The sequence below is a fragment of the Puntigrus tetrazona genome, chromosome 3 (genome assembly GCF_018831695.1).
Source record: "Puntigrus tetrazona isolate hp1 chromosome 3, ASM1883169v1, whole genome shotgun sequence".
Taxonomy (NCBI): domain Eukaryota; kingdom Metazoa; phylum Chordata; class Actinopteri; order Cypriniformes; family Cyprinidae; genus Puntigrus; species Puntigrus tetrazona.
In genome coordinates, this window is record NC_056701.1 from 23,849,960 (window position 1) to 23,872,023 (window position 22,064).

The 22,064-nt window shown below is 39.6% G+C and overlaps 1 protein-coding gene across 2 annotated transcripts in view; it reads right to left on the reverse strand.

Annotated features, from left to right (window-relative positions):
* grb2b (growth factor receptor-bound protein 2b) overlaps positions 1 to 22,064 on the reverse strand; it is a 34,935-nt gene that overhangs the window by 12,524 nt on the left and 347 nt on the right. Inside the window, exons 2-3 of one of the 2 annotated variants that reach the window (XM_043235454.1) lie at positions 21,070 to 21,153; positions 20,834 to 20,986 (exon numbers count right to left, since the gene is read on the reverse strand). In XM_043235454.1, coding sequence (XP_043091389.1) covers positions 20,834 to 20,911 — 78 coding nt within the window. In that variant the 5' untranslated portion in view covers positions 20,912 to 20,986; positions 21,070 to 21,153. Of the gene's footprint in view, positions 1 to 20,833; positions 20,987 to 21,065; positions 21,154 to 22,064 lie in introns of both variants that reach the window. The other variant, XM_043235453.1, reaches the window with a different exon arrangement.

A 22,064-nucleotide genomic window follows, 5' to 3' on the forward strand; every position in this document is an offset into this window, starting at 1 on the left:
CACAAGCCGAGATTAGCCGAGACGGCTATCAAGAAAGCCAAACGTTACAGCAGCGCTGAAGAGTTCAAACATCTGTGCGGAAGTGTAATGCAAGAGCAACCATGCTAAGGTCCAGCACTAGCCACCTGCTTTCTGGACAGTTATCTTATTTTAGCATCACTTGTGTGAAGATGAAAAAAAAAGAAAAGTGGGTGGTGTTTGAATTTGACTGGGTGCTAAATGTGTACGTGACCCGAGGCTTTCAGTTTGGGTTTCAGACAACCGCCGATCTTATTAAAGCTACGAAGCGTGACGTCAATTCCACAAGGCAAAAACTAACGCAAAACGCATGAAAACGGTTTCATCTTTGTTCGGTGTTGCAGGGTTTCGTTTAAACTACGACGCGTGAAATTTTATTGTCTATGAACAATGCTTTTGGAAATTCTGAGTAACGCCCACCGAGAGCAACAAGTCCTCCGAGTGGAAAAAAAACGATCAGAAAATAAATATTACATTTCTGAAATCAAATGTTTTTGTAAATGAAAGCAGAAGTATATAAAAATCTAAAAATAGGAAGAATACATTTCCGATAGGGCTGATGAATATCCAATATGGAGAGACAATGGGGGAAAAATATATAATAATAATAATAATAATAATAATAATAATAATAAAATAAATGCTAAACATGAACATTTATTCTTTCAGTTGTTTTAATAATTTTCTAAAAAACAAAACAAAAAACAAAATCAAAAAAAAACAAAAACAACCCCCAAAAAACAAAAAACAAATCTAAATGTGCAGACTACTAAAATAAACAACTCGAAAAAATTATTTTGCTGTGAACAAACATTATCCATTTGTTAGATGAAAGGCAATATCTAAAAATAGATATTAAATGAATATCTATTCAATTAACATCAGATTAAAAAAATAGATTAATGATAATAATAATAAAAATATGAACATTTATTGCTTTAGTTAATGCAATGTTTTAATGATGTTCCGCATAAATAAATACATAAATAAGCAGATAAATAAAATACAACGAGATGCTGAAATGGGAAGTCGACTCGAGAAATAGTACTTGTAAAGGATTAAATCTTTGCTGTAATCCAAAATCATCCTTTTAATTTAGCCAGAAATGAAAGAAAACAAATAAAAATAAACATAAAAATACAAATACTGGCTGACAGAAATCTAATATGGAAAGAACCTGGGGCCTGTTTCATTAAACAAACACGCTTTATTTGGTAAACTTGTTTTATGAAACAGGGCCTGATTTAATAATTAATACATTTACATAAAATTAAGTGTTAATCAAATCAGTACAAAATATTATTATCTTTAGTTAGCAATCACAACATCAATGGATTATTTGCCCTAAGCATCACATTATGTTGAGAGCGTTACAACACACCAGCTTTCGACTCGGTTTGTTCCAAAAGGAAAGCACGGCGCTCTGCTTTGGCCAGCAACCTCCTTTTTTTTTTAACCAGTATTCGAACAGGAGAGAAGGTGGGGACCAAATATCTGCCTGAGAACAGACTCAAAAACTGTGGTCTGGAGGAAACCGAGCACGAAACATCCTTCCGCTGCAAAGATCGATGGGTAGACAGCCGAAAGGAAGAGGACAGAAAGAGAAAGTGTGACGACAAGGGACGGACCATTGACCAAAATAGGACAGGGAAGCATTAAAACACGGGGAAGATCCACTAAACGCCCTCTATATGGCATGACGGCAGAAAGCCCTGCTGGTGGTTTCCATGTGTGGTTTCAGCATATGGTTAGCACCTTTGAGGTTCACTTTTACGAAGTAATTTTGCTTGTACAGAATGTATGAGAAATACAGAAAACCAAGCAGCCTGACCGTACGGGTGCAGGAAAATCCACGTCTGCTGTGAGTTTCCACGCAGGCAAACACTGCTGGATCATTTTAAATCAAATAAGAGTCACTCGCGGCCGATACGTTCTCCGCCCCAACGATAAAAACGTCACTTCCCGCTGCTTTATTGCAAACAACGATAGTCTTTTTTGGACTCGCTCGTGCAATTTCGGCGCGTTCATAACTGGAATTAAGTGGGCGCACCGGCAGAAGACGCTTTCAGTGCAGAAACAAAGCCACAAACTCGAACGCGGAGAGAACTGATTGTGCAGCCCTCTCCCACAGCTCTCAGCTAAACCCAAAAGACAACGATGAGACGCCGCCGTCCGCTCGGCAGCTTCAATCTGGAGTGAAAGCTACAGATGGCCATCATTTATTTATTTAGAGAGGGAGAGCTTGCATCGAGCTCGGCCCTGATCAACCACACGTACAGCAAACATATTTCTCACGCGCGATGCTTTATCTGTGTTAAAGGCCACACGGCACAGCCACTTTCACAAAGCCGGCCACAAAAAAACGATTTTGAAATGACATTAAACTTGGATTTGGATACATTAAAGTTTTTCAGCATTTTATTCTCAATAGCAGACTCTAATGCATAAATAAATAATACATTAAGTATCGTTCAAAAAGGATCGGCAAGATTTTTAATGCTTTTTAATGAGTCTCTTATGCTCATCAATAATTTATTTGATTAAAAACAGAAAAAACAATAATATTGCGAAATATAATTGCAATTTCAATTTTGACAATTGGTAAAAAAATTTTTTTTTAATATTTTGAATAAACATTTTATTTAATAAAAGAATGAAAAAAAATTTAATATTAAAAATAATTAAAAAAAAAAAATATATTAAGCAGCACAAATGTTATAAATCAGCATGTCTAAATGATTTCTGAAGGATTATGTGACTCTAAAGACAGGATTTAAAACTCCATCTAATGAATGAAAATGATACATTTACAGAAAAGGCTCATGAGGAAATGAGATGCGACATAAAAGTCGTCTTTTACTCTTGGACAACCGCCAGTCTGAAAATAAGAACGGTGCTCTTCACAAAACGGTCGTCTTGCAGTACTGCCAAGCTTGACGTAAAGCACTAACATTACACACAGGTAAAACACATTAGTCTCAGCTTTCTGGACCAGTTACGATTGGAACAAGACGGAAGATCACGAGCGAACAAGATCAAACCAACGCCGCGTCAGGGAAGTGGCCTCGTTCTCTCGTCTGAGAGGGAAAGATCGCAGAGAGGAAATGAAAGCAAGCTAAAAATGCATCGCGGGAACCAGACGAGCGTTCTTGCGTAACCGCCATTATAAGCTTCGAGCAGCTTCTGCGCGAAAGCATGTGACATTTTGTGTCGTCGTAAAGGCCGACTATCCTCTGACCGTGTTTGTTGCAAAACCTCGATCAAGTCAGCTTTGCGATCACTTCCCGGCGACGATATCTAACCAATCAGACGTTAGCACCGCATGCAGAGGGCGGTCATTCACAGCCATCGCTACGATGGCGAAGATACTGCAAATACCAGCGCACTATATTGCAATATTTTACATTGAGAAATACAAAAGCCTACAGCGCGGGGAGCTGATAATCATCAAAATTGGATAGTGCCAGTTGTTATCAGAGGAGACGTCAAGCGTCGGTCGAGCCACATCTCGATGCCTTCAGTTTATAAACACCACTTTTATGTTTCTGACGCACTCGATTGCCAGTAAATTATTTTAGGAGCAAATATGTGAACTGACTGACGCGTCTGAGAATGTGCCAGTCATTCATCGAGATCCGTCTGTCTGTCAAAACAGTGCGCTCGTGATGTTTATGGTCTCACTGTAAATCATCTTCTTCACATTTACGTAAATAAAACCAAGCCATTCTAGGAAATCCCACACAGAGTTCATTTTAAAGCAACAGATGTATCGAAAGCAGCTTCACTTATTATATCAGCTTATGAGTTATGAAAGTAGCTTATGAAAGTATTTTTTTAATGAATAAAACAGGTAAAATACTTTAGATTTTTTTTAATTGCGTGCAATTATTTCAATAGTGCAATGCCATACATGTACACCTGAGGTAGCCATTTTAATGCACGCTCATATTTACATCAAATCTCCAAAAGTGTAGCTCAAGATAACAAAATCAGAGAAATGACTAAACTGTGCTTTATTAGTCCAGAATATTTTGAACATTTTCATTAAAGTTGTCCTTTTATTTAATCCACTTCAAACGTTACACTGGGCAAACTCACAACACCCAATTTTCCACCCGTCACACACACAGCTGAACATCTGATCAGAGAGAAAACGATTTGCTTGGTTGGCAGTTTCATCAGTGGACACAAGTGTGTTCTTGTGACTGGCCTGTTCGCTCTGGCCTACACTTTCTCTCTCGCTTACAAACACAGTCTCTATCTATTGTCAAGTCAGCGCTGTGTCAACAGCCCCCGGCGTTCACCCCCTCTTTTAATCAGACATGGCACAACAGCAATGGCGCTTCGGTTTTGTGTGGCAGAGATAATCTCATCCACAGCTGTCGTGGCCTTCTGCTCCGGCCAACAGTCCGAGACGAGAAGACAAGGAGAGATACCCGGCGCTACTTCAGCCGAACGCCGCGGAGGTCAGAGCTGGACGACGGCTCTGGAATAAGAGCGCTGGCGCAAATGATGCATTCGCGGTCGGTTTGACGGCATCAGATGAGAGTCGAGGCTAAAGTTTTCACAGACTGACAGAGACAGGACGGGGTCCGGAGAGGATTGAGACGCGTGACAGCAGTAGATTATCTGAATGTGTGGATTAATACAGTGTGCTGCCCATCATCTGCTGACAAAAAGAAAATTTGGGCTGGGCAACCATTAATCACATCCAAAATAAAAGTTGTGTGCATAATGTGTGTAAAATAAATACGCAATTAATCACCGCACAGGACAATTTATAATTTTTTATATTAAATCCCATTATGGAAACGAATACTATGCCAACTTTTTATGAATAACCCAATGTACTAAAGATAAAAAGAGGAGAGAAACAAAAGTAACAACTTTTAAATTAAAAAAAGTAACAATTAAGACAATAAAAAAAAAAAAAAAAAAGTAAAAACGAGCAATTAGCAAATATTAGCAAAATAAAAAACTAATTAAAAATATTATAAATGTGTAAAAGAATAGAAATATAGTTAAAAATAACCAAAAGTACAAAAAAATTATAAACTTGCATTAAATGCTGCAGGTAAACATTTAGCGTTATAAGCTAAATAATAATAATAATAATAATAAAATCAAAATGAAATAAAAAAACAAAACAATATTTACATTACGAAAGTAAAAAAAAAAAAAAAAAACAAGCTGAAAATAAAGAACAAGCTGAAGTTGCACAAGTTTAACGCTTGAGGTTAACCATAAGTATCGGCAATAATACAAGTAATAAAGCTAACTAAAAGTTTTCAAAAAATAGAAAAAAGTTACTGTAAACGTAAAAGAGCTTACTGTAAACGTAATATTACATAATAGTGGCCAGTCGTTCTTATCATGACCCATGTGCTGTTATCAACACAGCCATCCACGACTTCACAAAGGGTCAGGGCACGCTCCTCCACCAAAGACGCTGATGCATGCTACAACAAGGCTTCTTTTCAGCCTTGACCCACTTCACAAAGACAACAGTGTGGACGCTAGTGTCAGTCTCTGCTTATGACTGACTCCACGACAGCAGCACAGGCAAGAAGACGCTGTCGGTCTGTCAAACACTCAAAGACCTGACATGACATTTTAACGTGACAGCCAGTGAAAGACTGCCGCGAAAGAGGAATGGATAAGAGACGGTCTCAATAAAATACATATTTACCAAGCGGCACGCGCAGCATCTCGCCACCCGTCTCAACCCAGTACCCCTGGCCTGACCCAGAGACGCAGTGTGAACGCAACGACCTTCCAAAAAACAAAAGCCAACCGCAATCAGTGCATCCTGGAGAAAGAGGAATCTGATGAAGTCATAGACATCGACTAGCCGTGGGAACCCTAATCGTAATCTTTAAAGAGCGTAAAACAAGGCACTTTTGAAGGCAGCACTTTGCTCAAAATGTTCATAATTACTGCGGGCAGCAAGACGAATGGACATGACCCATTAAACGAAGATGGCGCAATTAAAGTTTGGAAAGCAGAGAGTCCTTATTGTACGATTCATCCTAAGAGTCCTTCTGCTGATCGTTGACCGACTCGGCACTCGTTTGGATGTCGCTGCGCTTAATTAGCCCTACAGACGAGGAGGCCGAGCTCACGCCGCCGCCGCCAATTACAGCAATTACCAGGCTTTGATTACGGTTAAGTGGCACTGTTCCGCTTGGGTTTGCTCGCGATGCCGACAAGAAAACGTTCAAACGGAGACGACGGTAAAGAGACTCGCCTTTAAAACGCCATTTCGGGTTTTCATTCGCAACAGCGCTCGGCAATCAGACTCAATCAGCGGTAATAATTCTAGTCCTGATTCGCAGCTCTCTCCCGCTGGGACGGGTGATTGCTGATTAAACACAGCTCGCTCGCGCTCGTGCAGCCCCAATCCATTTCATCATATTCCACCGAATTAATGAAGCCTGCTCCAAATGCTTTCCTGACAGTGAACGACTTTGATCCGAGTCTATTTTTGGATTTTAAAAGAAAGAAAAAAAAAATCTAGTCTCTCTTTCCTGGACTTTTCTAGGTATGGATGGTATATCAGTTATTGGGCAGTTATTTATTATTACTTATAAAATATGCAAATGCTTATTTTTTCTCGTTTTACAAACTGATTACCTTTGCTGTCATATAATGCCAAAATTATATATACACATATATTTATTACACACACACACACGGATAGATGACATGCTTGTGTCAAACCCACCCCCCCAAAAAAATACAGTATATGGCAATTTTTTCACCCATATTTCAACTTTAATGTAACGCATACCTTCTTTTTAACTGTTTGAAAACATTTGGCGTCGAAACAATTGACTGACAGGCAATCTGCCCAATCATAACAGAGAATCGGCCATTTTGTCCAAAAAAAGAAAGTGTATAACGAAGACCTCAATTTGAAAATGACAAGATGCCTTCTGATGGTCGTTCACGTTTATTTCGCGCTTTAAGTAAAAGACGATCAGTCCACCTGCCTCTCGATCCATCATGAAACGCATAAGAGCCTCAAACAATATAGAATGTTTTGTATTTCCCACAAAATGAGAAAAATGAAACTGGCATTCTTCTAAATGTAATCTTTTGTCCGTATCATCTTGTTTTCACGAAAGGAGTAAGCGAACAGGACACACAGCACATGTACGGACCGGTGATCTGAACTATACTTTAATCTGTCCCGCTCAAACCAGAAGATTACATCAAACCTGTTTGGCTCCATAGGTTGACTAAGCCCTTCTGCTCGCCCATCCGTGAATTACAAATCATGGATTGTGCCGTTACATAAGCCCGCGTCCTCATGACACGGACACATGATCGCAGTTACTGACGGACGGTTTGTAGACAAGTCCTGCTGATGAGTCTGTCCGATGGAGAGGCTGTTCCTAACGAGCCGAAGTGATGAAGGCCGTGTTAATCGCAGCTTTAGGAGGCAGTTCTAATGAGCTTTGTGCACGGCGCACACGGGATTGTGATCTCGGACACCTTGTTGAGTACCTGCTCCTGTAATCATTTCAAATTGGATCCTTCGAGGGTCGCTGGTCCCTCTGACGTTTAATTATTTTTTACTAAATGAGTTTGCTGCCATGTTTTAATCATCGCTTCCATTCGAATGAAAGTAATCTGTATTTGGCAAAACACAACCTAAAACAGAATATCTCTCACACACACACACACACACACACACACACACACACACACACACACACACACACACACACACACACACACACACACACACACACACACACACACACACACACACACACACACATACCCAATGTTGGTGTAAAAATAGTTACTGCAATTACTTTTCCCTTGAAAAAGTGAAGTACATGACTTTTTTCTGTAATTTTATTACTATTACTTATGCAACTGAATATAATATTGCATAAAAATATAATAGTGGATTTAAAGTCTCCATGCATACTTAAGTATATTGGTACCACTTTATTTCACGATTCTCACTATTAACTAATAGCTTGAATATTATTTGGATATTGGGTGTTTATTATTACTCCCAGAGCAATTTATGCAGTCATTATTTATTTAAAAGAATTTAAAGAACCATCTCACGTCGATCATTAACTTAAGATTTAGAAATTAATTCATATTCATATTTTTAATGTATACATAAATTGCATTTATAATTATTTAAATTGCATTTATATGATTTATATGATTATATAATTGATTTATATTTTTGATCGTTTTAATTTATATTTAATATTTATAAAATGCTGGAGAAAATTTGCCAAACAAAAAACTATACAGGTCAAATTAATTTGAGATCACAAAAGAAGTAAATAGAAGATAAATAGCTTCATACAAATGCTAAGTAAATAGCTACATGACTCCAGTTTGTTGACACGGAGCCGATGAGCTGCCTGATGAGCCGTCTTTGAGTCACCTTAACTGCTACTCAGGGACGTCTCGCCATGATGACTCCGTCCCTGAAGATACCGGCGGCCGTGGTGCTGCTGGAAAGGGCCCTGACGAGGGCAGCGACCTCATCCTTCATCTGTGACGCCACCAATAACTCACTCTCTCCACGTGTCGGCGCGTAGCTTCGTTTCAGCAAAGATTCATCTAGAAAGCACGAGTGCGGCTTTTGCTAACGCAGAGCTCGAAGGCTGCACACAAGAGCTTTTTTCATGCTTCACACAGAAAAAATTTAAAGGCAGAGCGAGGCTGTTGTTCTCTTGGGGGAAAATATCAACTTCTTAAACATGAAAGACAGATTATGTCCGCGGTGACGCTGCTAAAGCAAGCCTGCATGAACACTGATCAGCACACAGTAACACTGAATGTAAAGAGCGTAATATAAACATGCACACTAGCGCTCAACCAATATGGCTCTGTTGGTGACTGATGACTACACTAGAGGAGGTGTGATGGCTGAAATATGAATCATACAAATTAATGACAGTTAATTAAATGCACGCGCACACACACACAAACCCACAATCTCAACAAAACTGCCATTTAATATGCTTTTATTACTCATTGGCCATATATTTTACTGTAACTTAATGTACAATTAGCAGATGCATACTTAAAGCATGCATGCAAAGTACACATTTTTTGTATTAAATTAAAATTGATATTTAAATATGGATTTAAAATTAACATGATACGATTAATAATAATAGAAAAAAACCCCAACAACAACCAATTTTTTTTATTTTTTAATGCTTTCAAACTTAATTGCTAACGAATAATCACAACCTAAAAAGTTTGTTTAAATAATGTGTGTGTGTGTGTGTGTACACTGTCCACATATATATATATATATATATATATATATATATATATATATATATATATATATATATATATATATATATATATATATATATATATATATACACACACACACACACACACACACACACACACACACAAACACATATATATTTTTTTAATTATAGATTTTAAATTTTCAAGAGGATCAAAAAAAATTATATGAAAATGCTGCAAATATTTGTTTATGTAAATTTATTGAATGATTAAATCATTTTAAACTCATCTTTTAGAATTGTTTCGTAATATTTAATCAGTCTACTTAAAATCCGCTCTAAATATACATACACACACATAATTACATACGTTTGCATTGCTGTACTACCATTACACTAATTACCTAAAAAAAACCAAAACCTGAAAGATATCGGAAAGAAAAAACAACTTGCTCCTGCAGAGTCTGAAGCAGGACGGGGCATGTTTAAACAGTGAATAGACAGAGGAGCTGCAGTCGAATCACACTGCTGAATATTAGCCGCACGCTCTGAGGAGACAGGAAACTGCTGGGGGTGGAAGCTGTACCCAACAGGAAGTGAGAACAAAAGTAGCTTTAAAAGGTGGCTGCAAACACACGCTGATGTCACTGCATGCACCCAGCCCCCTTTAGGCTGATGCTCCTTCCCAGAAAGCCTGGGTCAGGAAGGGATAAACAGAAAGACAACGAGGAGGACAGAAGGTGTGCCACTGACCGTCCAATAGAGAACGTCATACACGTCAAGATATTAACACTGATGCGTTTACACACCGATTTTAGGTTTTTAAAACCTTAAACTCTAAAAGAATATATAATACCAATCTGAAGTATTTCTTCTGCTTCACTTAGGGTTTCCAACCTTTTATAGATCCAGTAAATGTTATTTATTGGGTCACACACACACACACACACACACAATTATAATCAAAATGTTATCCATGACTAAATGCGTATCCACAATGAATGCTATCAAAAACACATTTAAAGTAAGATTTGATATGAAAAGCATGTCTTGATTGAATCTCGCAAAGTTCAAAAGCGCTGGATTTAATTACAACGAGTGCCCAATTCACCCGAGAACAAACCAAAGTGCATTTTTAGAGCGCTCAGCTGATGTGTGACGAGCTCCTTCTCCTTTCTGCTGGCAGTGTGATTCAAACCCACAAGACCCTTGTGCTGAAACCTTTCCGTGCGAATCCATTTTCTGGAAAAATCGGCGAAACTGTTATGATAACACCATGACATCTGATTACGGCAGCCACTTGAAAACACCACGGCGCTGATGATACTCGACTTAACGTAGACCGAAATGATCCAAAATGCTAATCCTGCACCTACAGTTAGCTACGCTAGCTGCTCGAGGGAAGGTCGGTCAGGGTTTGTGGGCACCGATAAACAGCCCATACGACAAAAAGGGAAGTCAAACAAGCTGAACAATTCAAAATCGTTTGAAACTAAACTAACGAGAGTTTTGTACGGCGATGTAAACCGTAATCAAAGCATCCTCTACCCAATATATTACAGCACATCTTGGCTTGTCTGCCAATCATTGCACGTCTGAGAGGAGAGCCCCGTGCGGTCATCACGATCGAAACTTAAAAAGCCTCGAAATGTGGCGTGTGAACCCGACCACTCTGGAGCAAACACAAGCGCCTGATGCAAAGCGCTAAAGCAAACGCGGAAGCCTCCACGCGTTTGACGAAGCAACAACAGTTTAACATCCACACAAGGCTTATTGACCTGAGACAAGAACCGATAACGAGTTTCTCCAAAACGGACAGTCAGCTTTTAGGTTCGTTTTCGGCTTCGGGGATTACGAACATCGATTTGATAAGCTGAAAGTTATTCTTAGAAGGATCTGCTGGTTCCATGCAGAAGAGACAAGGGCTTTGCACTTTTTGGCTTTGAAGCGATTAATGCCAAGGGTGGGTGGGGGGAGGAGTTTGAACTCGATGGCACGGCTACATGAAAGGACGCGCAAAAGCAAGATGACGGCCAAGAATCGAGAGTCGAGATTGGCATTGTCATGTAAGTTATGACATGTCTTCGCTATGATTCCTAATCGGCATATGGTTTATTAGTTTACTAGCGACTGCTGAAGAACCCTGAGAAAACCAGGTGGTGACGTTGCTGCACATCAGCTAAATGTTAATAGCTGAAGTTAATATAATAAAATAAAAATACACGACATTAGAATATCAATCTGCAGATGTGATTGACATCAGTTGTGATCATTTTTGGGGTCTCCTTTGAAGACATCTTGAGCTCCGTATTAATTGGACCACATACGCGAGCACTAAATCAGAAGAGAAGCTGTCTTTAAAGGCTCAGATTACTTTGGTCGAAAACCAAATCCATGTTACTTTTTCGCGGTCGACGGAAATGCAAACACCGCTACTGCTTTGCCATCACAGATTCATAACTTCTCTATTCCATAAACACGTAACTAATCATTTAGGGAAACCACTGCCACATTTCAATGTGGTTGCACTTAGAAGTGCTTGCGCAAATAATAACAACATAACACAACGACACGGGTGTGCCATCAAACTCGTTCTCTCATGCATTGATGTGTTTGTTAGGATCGGACGATAACTACAAACTGAGGGTGCAAAAAATAAATCAATTTAATATATTTAGAGAAAATCCCCTTCAAAGTTGTCCAAACGAAGCGCCTATTACAAATCCAAAATTACATTTTACTATATTTATGGTAGAAAACGCACAAAGTATTATCACCCTAATGATGTTTGGCATAAAATGAAAAATAAAAAAACGGTTTACTATGGTTTCTGAAAACCTCACCTACCCTCACTAAGACAACATCACACCTTTAGTGCCCACACTCAAAACTTTTCTCCCCGAACACTTTATTCGCTCTTCGTCGTCTCCCTTTCGAACATTCATAATTTACGAGTTTGCAGAACAAAACAACCGACCCCATCCAAAATAAATGACTAGACTGAACTTTAAAATAAAGCGCACACTGCCTTTGTGACGACTGCTAAAACGGACTTGACTAATTTAGTCTTTTTCCATTAAAAATTCAGCGTATTCGTGCCCGTAATGAACGGACAGCTCTTTTCAATTACAGACAGACGGCCGCATTAAACCCTCTGTGACTGTCTCATACGCGCACACATTAACATTTCATCCTTTCCTATCCTTAACCTCGGCGATGTTTTAAACATCAGGACTTTTTGAGTTTTCAGCCTCAATCCAAGGCCACTCAGCGACTTAATATCCATATCTTTCGCTCCTGCTCTTCGCGATAGGTAATGAATAGTTTAAAAGAAAGCTTGGCTTTCAGCGAAAAAGACGGAGAACTTCCATTAAGCCGAAGGAGGCGACTTTCCATTTCCCTTTATTACATTTTAAGACACAGTCTAAGGGGAAGTGAGGAAAATCCGACCGTGTTCCAGATACTAGTAATCGTACATGACAGTTTCCACTAAGTGACGGGTTTTTTCTAAGAAGCCGATCAGTAAGAAGCCAACTTCGGTTTTAGTACTAAAGTGAAGAACCCGTCGCAAGATACTTCGAGAGGGGGTGTTTCTCAGAAACATGCACCTGCAGCGTAAAACTGAGCTACATCTGTAAAACGTTTAGTCTGATGATCACGCTCTACCTAAACCAGAAGAGTGACGTATACCGCAGCAACCCAAAAGTAAAAGGTTGTGGTATTTTCGACATTTACTTAAAAAGCTGTCTTCCCAGTGCGGGAATATTCTTTGGTTGAATGAGCTTTTTTAAAATTGTGCATAACTGACCAAAAACGCATTATTTGATTTACCAGACAAGCTCAGTAATGCCACATCCTCATCCTGCTCCGCTCAAACACTGCGGAGGAAAAGACCCTTAAATGAGAGCAGGTCGTGAGGCCGAAGCCTCGCCATCGGTTTGAAGAGCACCTCTATTGATCACGGATAGAATCAAGGTGAAACCGTCGAGCTGAGAGTTTACACAAGCCTGCCCTCGTAACTAACCTGACTGTGACTCCTAACCCCAAGTGAGCGGCAGAAATCAATGCCCGTTATCAACAACTACAGAACTGGCTGGAAATCTAAAATCTGACTGGATAATTAATGTAAATCATCTAAATACTAAAGTGCTGGTTATATATTTTAAAATATCGATTCGACGCTTTAATGAATTGCAGTTCAATTTATTTTAGCATTTTAAAATCAAATCTTGACTTTACCAAAAACCGCTTCAAATGCATATGCATTGTCAGAATTTTACAATCTAGGCATCGAAATGATTTGTGAATTGTTACAAGCTAATATTAATGTGTACTATCATCATCATCATCAGCTTAAGCTTAAGGACCAATTTGCACTATTGTCTCAAACATACTTGCTGATTATTAATGGTTCGGTTTAGATATGAGATAGGATTAAGAGAACTAAATTATGGGCCTGTGGAATTATGCATTAATTAATAATTAAAGCAGAATAATGCTTTGTAAGTACTAATAAAACAGGCAAAATGCTAGTAATATGCACGCCAATAAGCAACTAGTAAACAGTGAGAACCGGCACCTCAACTAATGCGTTACCTTATTATTATATACAATTTTTCCATTTTTAAATCACCTGAAATGAGCCGCGACTTGTATTCCAAAAGCAACTGATACAGTGCAGTTACGGTCAAGCATGCAAAACATGCGTGAATGCTTTCTGTAGCATTTCAGTATCGCTTTAAATAATTTGCTTAAGCTTGGTGTCTATAAAAAAAATTGCTCATAACGGATTCACTGGAGTGAAAGGAACTAAATTACTTCGTTACAACGTCTGCTTATGTTTTATTTCAGCATTTTTTCATTATTTCTAAACGTGATAATACAATATAACTCAGAAGCCGCGTTTTGTTTTCTCTTGTTCGAATAAACCGCACCGAACACCTTTGAAGTGCTCTTTACTGCATTACAAAGGGTTCAAAGAGCCAAAAAAGGAAATCAAATTCAAATCAAATATCAAAACGGGTTCCGCTTCATATTTATGACGCCCAGAAAACCCGTTGAACCCGCCTTCAGCGCGCCCTGCTCTCTACAGCAATGATGTGTTCAGGATGCTGCTGGGTTGAAGAGGTAGCAGCCCCCACCTCCAGATCTAGGACACAGCAGAAAACTCCAGAACAGGTGGAAGAAACCGCAAGCCTGCTGTCATTTCCCTCAGAGATGATGAGTTTCAGGACGCCAGAAGCAGCCTGAAGCCCCGTTCAGACTAAAAATCACCGGGGCTTGCTAGCAGACGTTCCTGCGTTGACCTAACCAAAAATTGTTAACGTGTCGATATTGCTTTTTAACATGCTTCAAGACAACCCGCGTGCAAAATCAGTCGGCATCATTGCTAAACCTTTTCAATCCTGTTAACCTGTGGTCTGGGGATTTACAGATCACTAGCAACCTGAGACGGTGAATGGAAACAGGGTTTGTGTAACATTATTAGCTGTTTGAGAACGCAGTCAAGCCTAAGACTACTGACATCAATTGACACCATCATTCTTCAGAATGGGTACTGGTTCAAATATTTATGGCTGAATTGATTCAACACTTCCACACCCCTTTGCATTGAGTTTACTGCTACAGTTAACTGGGGGAAAGTGGAGTAGGTCTGAGATGCTGTGATTTGCATATTCATATTAACGAGGTAAAAGCGCAGAGTTATAGTCAAGCCGACGACTTTGAATCGTGAAAGACACAATTGTTTACCAAAGAGGGACTTTATATTTAAAGTTCCTAAAAGAAGGTGTCATAAAATCACTTGCCAACCCCTTCAATATTTCACTTCGGTAATCTGGCCCTCAAATCAAACTGAATAGCTTATTTTCAGCATTTTAAACCAAATCATGACCTAAACAGAAGATTTTCCATTCAAAAATCAATGTTTCAAATTGATGCATATGCATTGTCAGCATTTCCTTTATTGATGCATCAAAATAACAAAGAAATTGCTCAAAATGATCAACTTTTTAAAATCTTTGGCAAGTTAAAAAGAGTGGAGAGCCACTATCTACACTAGTATTGTATGGAATAATGTACCAAAATAAAAACGCAGAATCCACTGACAGTCATAATCGCACCTCATCAGTTGCGCAAGACTCTTGTTGTTGCATATTTCTTGCCTGAGGTATCGATTTAAAGCTGGAATTGTACAGGAGCCAATTTTTTTTTTTTTTGCACCAATCCAACCTCAACTCGAACTCCATTTAAGAGCCACGCTGCTGCTCATCTGCATTAGCTTGAACTCGGCTCGACTTTGCCAAGGTTGAAAAACCAATGACTTCTCGTTGTTCCGTCAGTGCAAATCGAGGTCAGTAAGAGGTTTTTTTTGTGCTTCAACAACCACTTACACTCCGACTTCATAGCTGAGCAGACAAGAACGGATGAACTGAGAGGGAAGCCTAGACTCTAATAGATGGCACGCTGAATTCAGCTTGACTAGAGGCTGAGGGCAACGGAGCACGGGCCTGTTAAATCATGTCCGTCTCTACCGACTCATCTCAAGGAAAACATCGGAGCGTGTGTCACGGTCTGAGAGACAGAGAGACGGATGAAGCAGGAAGGCAAAAGACTACGCGTGAAAGCGAACGCAGGCTATTGATGTCAATGCAAATTGCGTCGGTCTATTACAGCATCGGCAAACTCTGCTTTATTATCATTTCCGTGATTATTGTACCTCACTTCCACAGCTAGAGGCAAATGTACCCGACAGATAAAACAATGTCAAGAGCAAACGACAGACATTAGCGCATTGTTCGCGAAGCGCGGCGGCGGCTCTGTGAAGTCGTCGGAGGTTAAACGCAGGGGGCGCAGAATGGCGGCTGCTGAAGCGTCTCTTTATTCACCAGGGAGAAACTGAAACTATGTGGAGGAATGAAACGAAACCTAAAGAAATGTGACTAGCCGGTTAACATACTGCATCTGCAACCACTCATTAGTAAACCGGTGACTGACTTTTGACACCTGACCCATTTAAAATTCTTGTTTTTCCTTTAACCCTTAACACGCAAAGCCACGTTATCGATCCTAACAGCAGACATCAATTACAAACAATGGATGCAGCAACAGTGTTTATTTCTTCTTCTTTTAGGTCCAAAATCCGTTAAAAAGTCATTAGATGACAACAAGAAGAATGCTGATAATAATATAAAAATGTATTGTCATCTCCTACATTGCTATCACTCCAGAGTGCTGCAATAAAGCCTCTTCGCTCCTTTTTGGGGAAAAAAAAAAAAAAAAAAGAAAGAAATGCCCCTGGTTATTTCTAGAATAAAGAGTCTGGAGCGTAATGACTCATTTAAGAGCTCTTCTGTCCCAGGAAGCTGCGCGCATAGCCACTGGCCGATTCTCAACAGCGCTGCAAACTCTCCATCCCATTTGTGTCAGCGGGACAACGACCCCTCGGGCAAACATTTTGACTCCATCTCATCTAAGATGAGACAGCCAATAAACAGAGAAGTCCTGCTCAATCAGCCTCCACGGGGGAAATTAAGAGTGAATGAAAAGGTTGATTAAAAAAAAACGCTTGGCCTTTCAGCGCCAGCTATCAGCCAGTCAATGTTTGTTCTGCAATATAATCGCGAGAGAAAGCCACTGTTGTCCATTTAGGAAAGCCAACCAGAATAGGAAAGTGAAAAAATGAGAATACGACATACAACTATTGTAGCAGAAGACAAAAATCCCCCAAAATCCCCCCCCTTGAAATACAACCAAAAATACTTTAGTGTCAATGCGTAAGATCACGGTCACAACATCTAAGCTCCTTAAAAGCCAGAGGACCGTAATGATATCTTTGGTGTCTTAAAGCACTGTTAAAAGCATGATAGCGCTATCATAACGCGTCCTAATACATGCACTTACTCCTACTGACTAATGGACCAAAATTCATCCACAGGAGCGTTTATTCCACAGCGGTTCATTATTCCACAGTATTGCTGCTTCTTTGTGTGTCCATCGCAAGCTGAAACTAAGAAAACCTTTCCAAACACAACCCCAATGAATATTTTTACACTGAAAAAATAAATTCATTATATTTATATTAGTGCTGTCAAGTTATTACATGCAAAATAAAAGTCTTGTTATATATATATATATATATATATATATATATATATATATATATATATATATATATATATATATATATATATATATATATATATATATATAAAAATTTCACACAGTGTCTATCCTTATATTTTTATATAATATCAGTTACATTTACAATATGAGCGTGGCATATTTTTCTGTATAAATATACACAACAAACATCATGTAAACAGAAAAACTGATTAATCACAGTTGTGATGATAGATGGATAGACAATTTTTATTTTAAAAGAAAAATTAAAAAAATTAATCGCTTAATTTTATTTATTAAATTTATATTTTTAATTTTAATATACACACAATTTTTTATATTTATTATTTCAGCATAAACTACACAAGTTTTTTGGCTATTGCATCAGAACAGAAACCCAAGACTCGATGACTTGAGCATGTTCACCACTGAAACCTCAGTCTGAAAGTTAAGGATACGGTGATAAGGGCCAGTCTAGGTCTACAGACCAAAAGATAACCTGTCGGTTTTCTACATCACCACCATTTCCAGATATGCTGATGTTAAACTAGATGCTACATTTCCTACATGAGAAACTTGCAGGTCAAAAAAAAAAAAAGAAAAAGGATTGAGAAAAAGATATGAAATGCATGAATGGCATCAGATACTGTAGTTGGAGCCACTTTGCTTAAACCCAGACATCACCACACAAAAAAACCACACAGATCTACTAGAAAGCCACCAAGAAGACCTGAGCAACTGCAAAGCATCACTTTGACAACCACCAGAAACTGCTGCAGTGTAGCAGCTACTTCTGCATTGGAAAACACCAATCGCAAAATTTAAATATAGTTTCAAATATAATGCTGACGGAGGAAATATTAAAGATAGCCTTTAGCACCTTTGCTGACCTACGGTCCATTTTGTCCACACATTGAAGAATCACTTCCTCATAAAAAGGGGCACAAATTGAACATTTTTAACACCAACTATATAGAGTTTATTGACAACAAAGTGTAAATGGGCTCCTCTTTGTACGTTTACAAAAACACAAACAAAAGAAAAAAACAAACAAACAAAAAAAACAAACAAACCCAAAACATAATGAACTGTGGGAAGAGGCTGGATTTGGCGTCAGAAACTATTTGTACTGGTCGAGTAACTTGATGTTTATTTCACAATGTTCAACAACAAACACCAAACTGCAATGACTGTTGGGTCAGTGTGAACTGGCCCAGAAACACGCCAGCGACATCAAGAACGTTCAAAAACACACGGCCGCCATTTTATTGCTTGCAGTCGTGTCATAGTGGCTGATGATCAGCAAAACCCAAGAAGTTAAAACGGAGCAGAACGCCATATTCGTAAATACAAACACAGAGCTACATTTTCCTCAGTATTCTTGCAAGTTTTATAATATCTAAACTTTCTCAAATCAAATACATTTACTCAAAATAAAAACAAGACGTGACGCATTTTACTCAGTGTTTTAGAAAACAAGAAAGTAAGTTCCTGCTTAAAGTCTGTTAGCAGACATTTGTTCTTGTTTTTATAATAAACTCATAAGCAAATCACAGGCTGTTTTGCTTCTCAAGTAAATCCTAATCTCAAATTATCTCAAGAATCCAAAAGGAACATTACTTTTTTTTTTTTTTTTTTTTTTTGCCGAGGTACTGTAGAAGTTACACCTTTGGGAAGTTATTAGCAGAGCTAAATTAAATTAAAGCAATCGGGACCTATCGAGAATTATTTAGGTTTACGTTCAGATCCTGACGCGTTGTGATCCATTCAATTCCTTTTCTACATTTTCCATACTTATCTTAAAAAAGGACAAATAAAACGCTACCTCTTCATGAAAACCTGTTCTGAAAAAGTGACGAAGGTTAACTGGATGGACAAAAACAATAAAAACGTCTTTAAAACATCATCTTTTGGATTCCACCGGGAAAAAATAAATAAGAAACACACATGAGGGTGAGCTGCAGCGTTCATTTTTGGGTGAAGCATCTCGAGCAGACCGTTTCCTGCAAGAGACTAAATAAAGTCAGGCTCAAGCGCTCATACAACTGGTTAGCGCATAACTACATTTCTTTTCTGCCCACGTTATCCAACCCCAGAGAGGAGCAGACCACCACCAACACCGTAACCCTGCCCCGCTTTTCCTCCACAGCACTTCAGGACGTGGTTCGTTTGGTGCCACTGCCATCCCATCGCAAAGACAAAGACCTGGCGATAATCCGGGCCGGTAATCAGATCAAAGGAATGATGCTGTTGACGTGCTCACCACAGGCTTATGCACGAACGATGCATGAAAGATGCCCCTAAACTCAAGCGGAGAGATTAGAACGATTGCGTTTAAATCTCCAAGCACTTGAGCACTAGCCCTGTCCTCCGCGCAGCTGATGTGTCGCAATCCAGCTCAAAGAGGGACGGCTTGAACTCTCCTCGGGGGAGAGAAGGAAAGATCGCGGCTTTTACATAAGCTGGACGGCGATGTACAGCTGTGAGGTCCGGCCGGATTAACAGACGCTGCGCTCGAGATCAGCGTTCGGACGCCGGAGGAAAGAGAAAACGATGCGCTTGCGCAAAACGCTGTTCCGAGAAGCCGCCGTTTCGGTGGAAGAGGCCGCGGCGTTATCTATCAGAAGTGAAGAAAGAATGATAAAATATTTCGAAATGAGCAGGAACCCGGGCCCGCCGAAAACAGTTCATTTCTTCACCGCGTCCTGCGAATGCTCCGAAACGCTTTTCGGTTTAACGCGAGAGCCGAGACCAAGTTGCTTTATTGTGATCAGCAAAAAGTGAACGAGTTTGTCAGCGTGCCCTAAAGTAATCTTCCAGATGCATTTCAAAACAACGACAGAGAGAGAATAAAGAAAAAAAAAAAAAGGAAATCAAAGGGAAGGCGAGTACATGAAAACGCAACATTATTTTTAAGGTGAAACATAATAAATAGGAACTAGTCCTTGAAATCAACAAACTGCTTGTTGTTTATAACTTTCCTTAGTACTTAAAAGCCTAATTTCAAACACTTATCCCAGTAAGCTGTCAATGTCTCTTCCAAGTCACTTTAAACAGTCTAAAACCAGTACACACACACATATATAAACATTTATAGGACACCAGAGGGTCACATCAATGGTGCTGATATATTGAAATTTACATTAAAAGTACTTCTTTATTTACAGTACAGTAATCATCCATCATGCTTCACGCAAATGCAAATAATTTTTCCTAGCATATCAACGGAAGACCAAACAATAAAACTAATCAATAACTAACAAACCAACTGGGCCAGATCCAACAGAGTCTGTAAGTACTGCTTCAGTAGTTAATTAGTAATGAGACGATATAAGGCACTCGCAGGCATTCTGGTCGAGATGCAAAAAAAAAAGCCCCAACTACGTGCTCGCGAGGACCTGTATTAATAAACAACAACACGCCTTAAATAAATCAAGACTTACCTTCAATATTTCCCCACGTTTAAAACTCAGCTCATCGTCTGCAGTTGCTTTGAAATCATACTTGGCGATGGCCTCCATGATACCGCCTGACGGACACCTATGTGGTAAGGTTCGAAGCAGTGGAAGATGCCTCCTGATGCGGTTTATATCCCTGTTGTGGACCAGAGGACCAGACAATGAGATCTCAATAGCGACGATGAGCACAGATCCAAGAAGACACAATGATCTCCACCTGCCTCTCTCTCTCTCTCTCTCTCTGTCTGTCAGCCCCGGGTCTCTCCTCCCGTCGCGATCCTCACATAAAGATCACGGCGAGAAACCTGCGAACAAAGTACAGTCTTTCAGAAAATCCGATAAGGCTCGATAGAGTTGATCTAGTGTTCTAGACTGTTCAATGGGCCGCGCCCCACGATACAACTGGCATTAAAAAGCAAACGCTCCCCGTGAAGAGGAAGGAAACCCGTCCGCTTGACGTCTCGAGCAGCCAATTACGCGCCGCGGACAGAGCGGACCGTCCAATCAGATTAGCGCGTCGAAACGGCGCCGGCCAATCAGAGCGCAGGAAGGGGCGTCAACACCCAATTGGTTTCTCTCGGACCGTCGCTCGACCAATAGGCGGGCTGCATTTCACAGCGTTCGCGAACGCAAAGTTCGATAACGTCATAGCGCCACAGAACGTGCACGGAATAATATTCATTCGAGCTAATATCAAGAACTGCGCAGACATAAGTCAACGTGTGAACGCTCCTATGTAAACGAACTGTAACGTGTTAAAGATAGCAGATTCGTAGCGGAATCAATTGCGTAAACGACACCGGAAATGCCTTGGATGTTATGTCAAGCGTATACGTTATCGCGCATTTTATTCATATTGATATCTTGCGTAGTGCTGCGATTCAGCAGGCAGCGTCGGGCAACAGCGCGTTGCTGTCTGACGCCTGAATGTCGAAACGACGCGATTTAGCATCATGTAACGGAATCGCATAATGTTTACAAAACTAATATAAAATAAACTGTAAAGAAATGCTTCACCATAAGGTTACGTATGATGTAACGCTGCGTAAAACTCGCTTCCGAAGTCTACATATTGTACCGAAGTATTCAAGTTCACGCTGTATCTTGATGATAACGATGATAATAAAAACAAACACGACTCATTTCAGTACAGTTCCGAAGGTTCTCGTTTAAAGACCCCGTGATCTTGCCCGACTGTGATAAACAACACACGAGA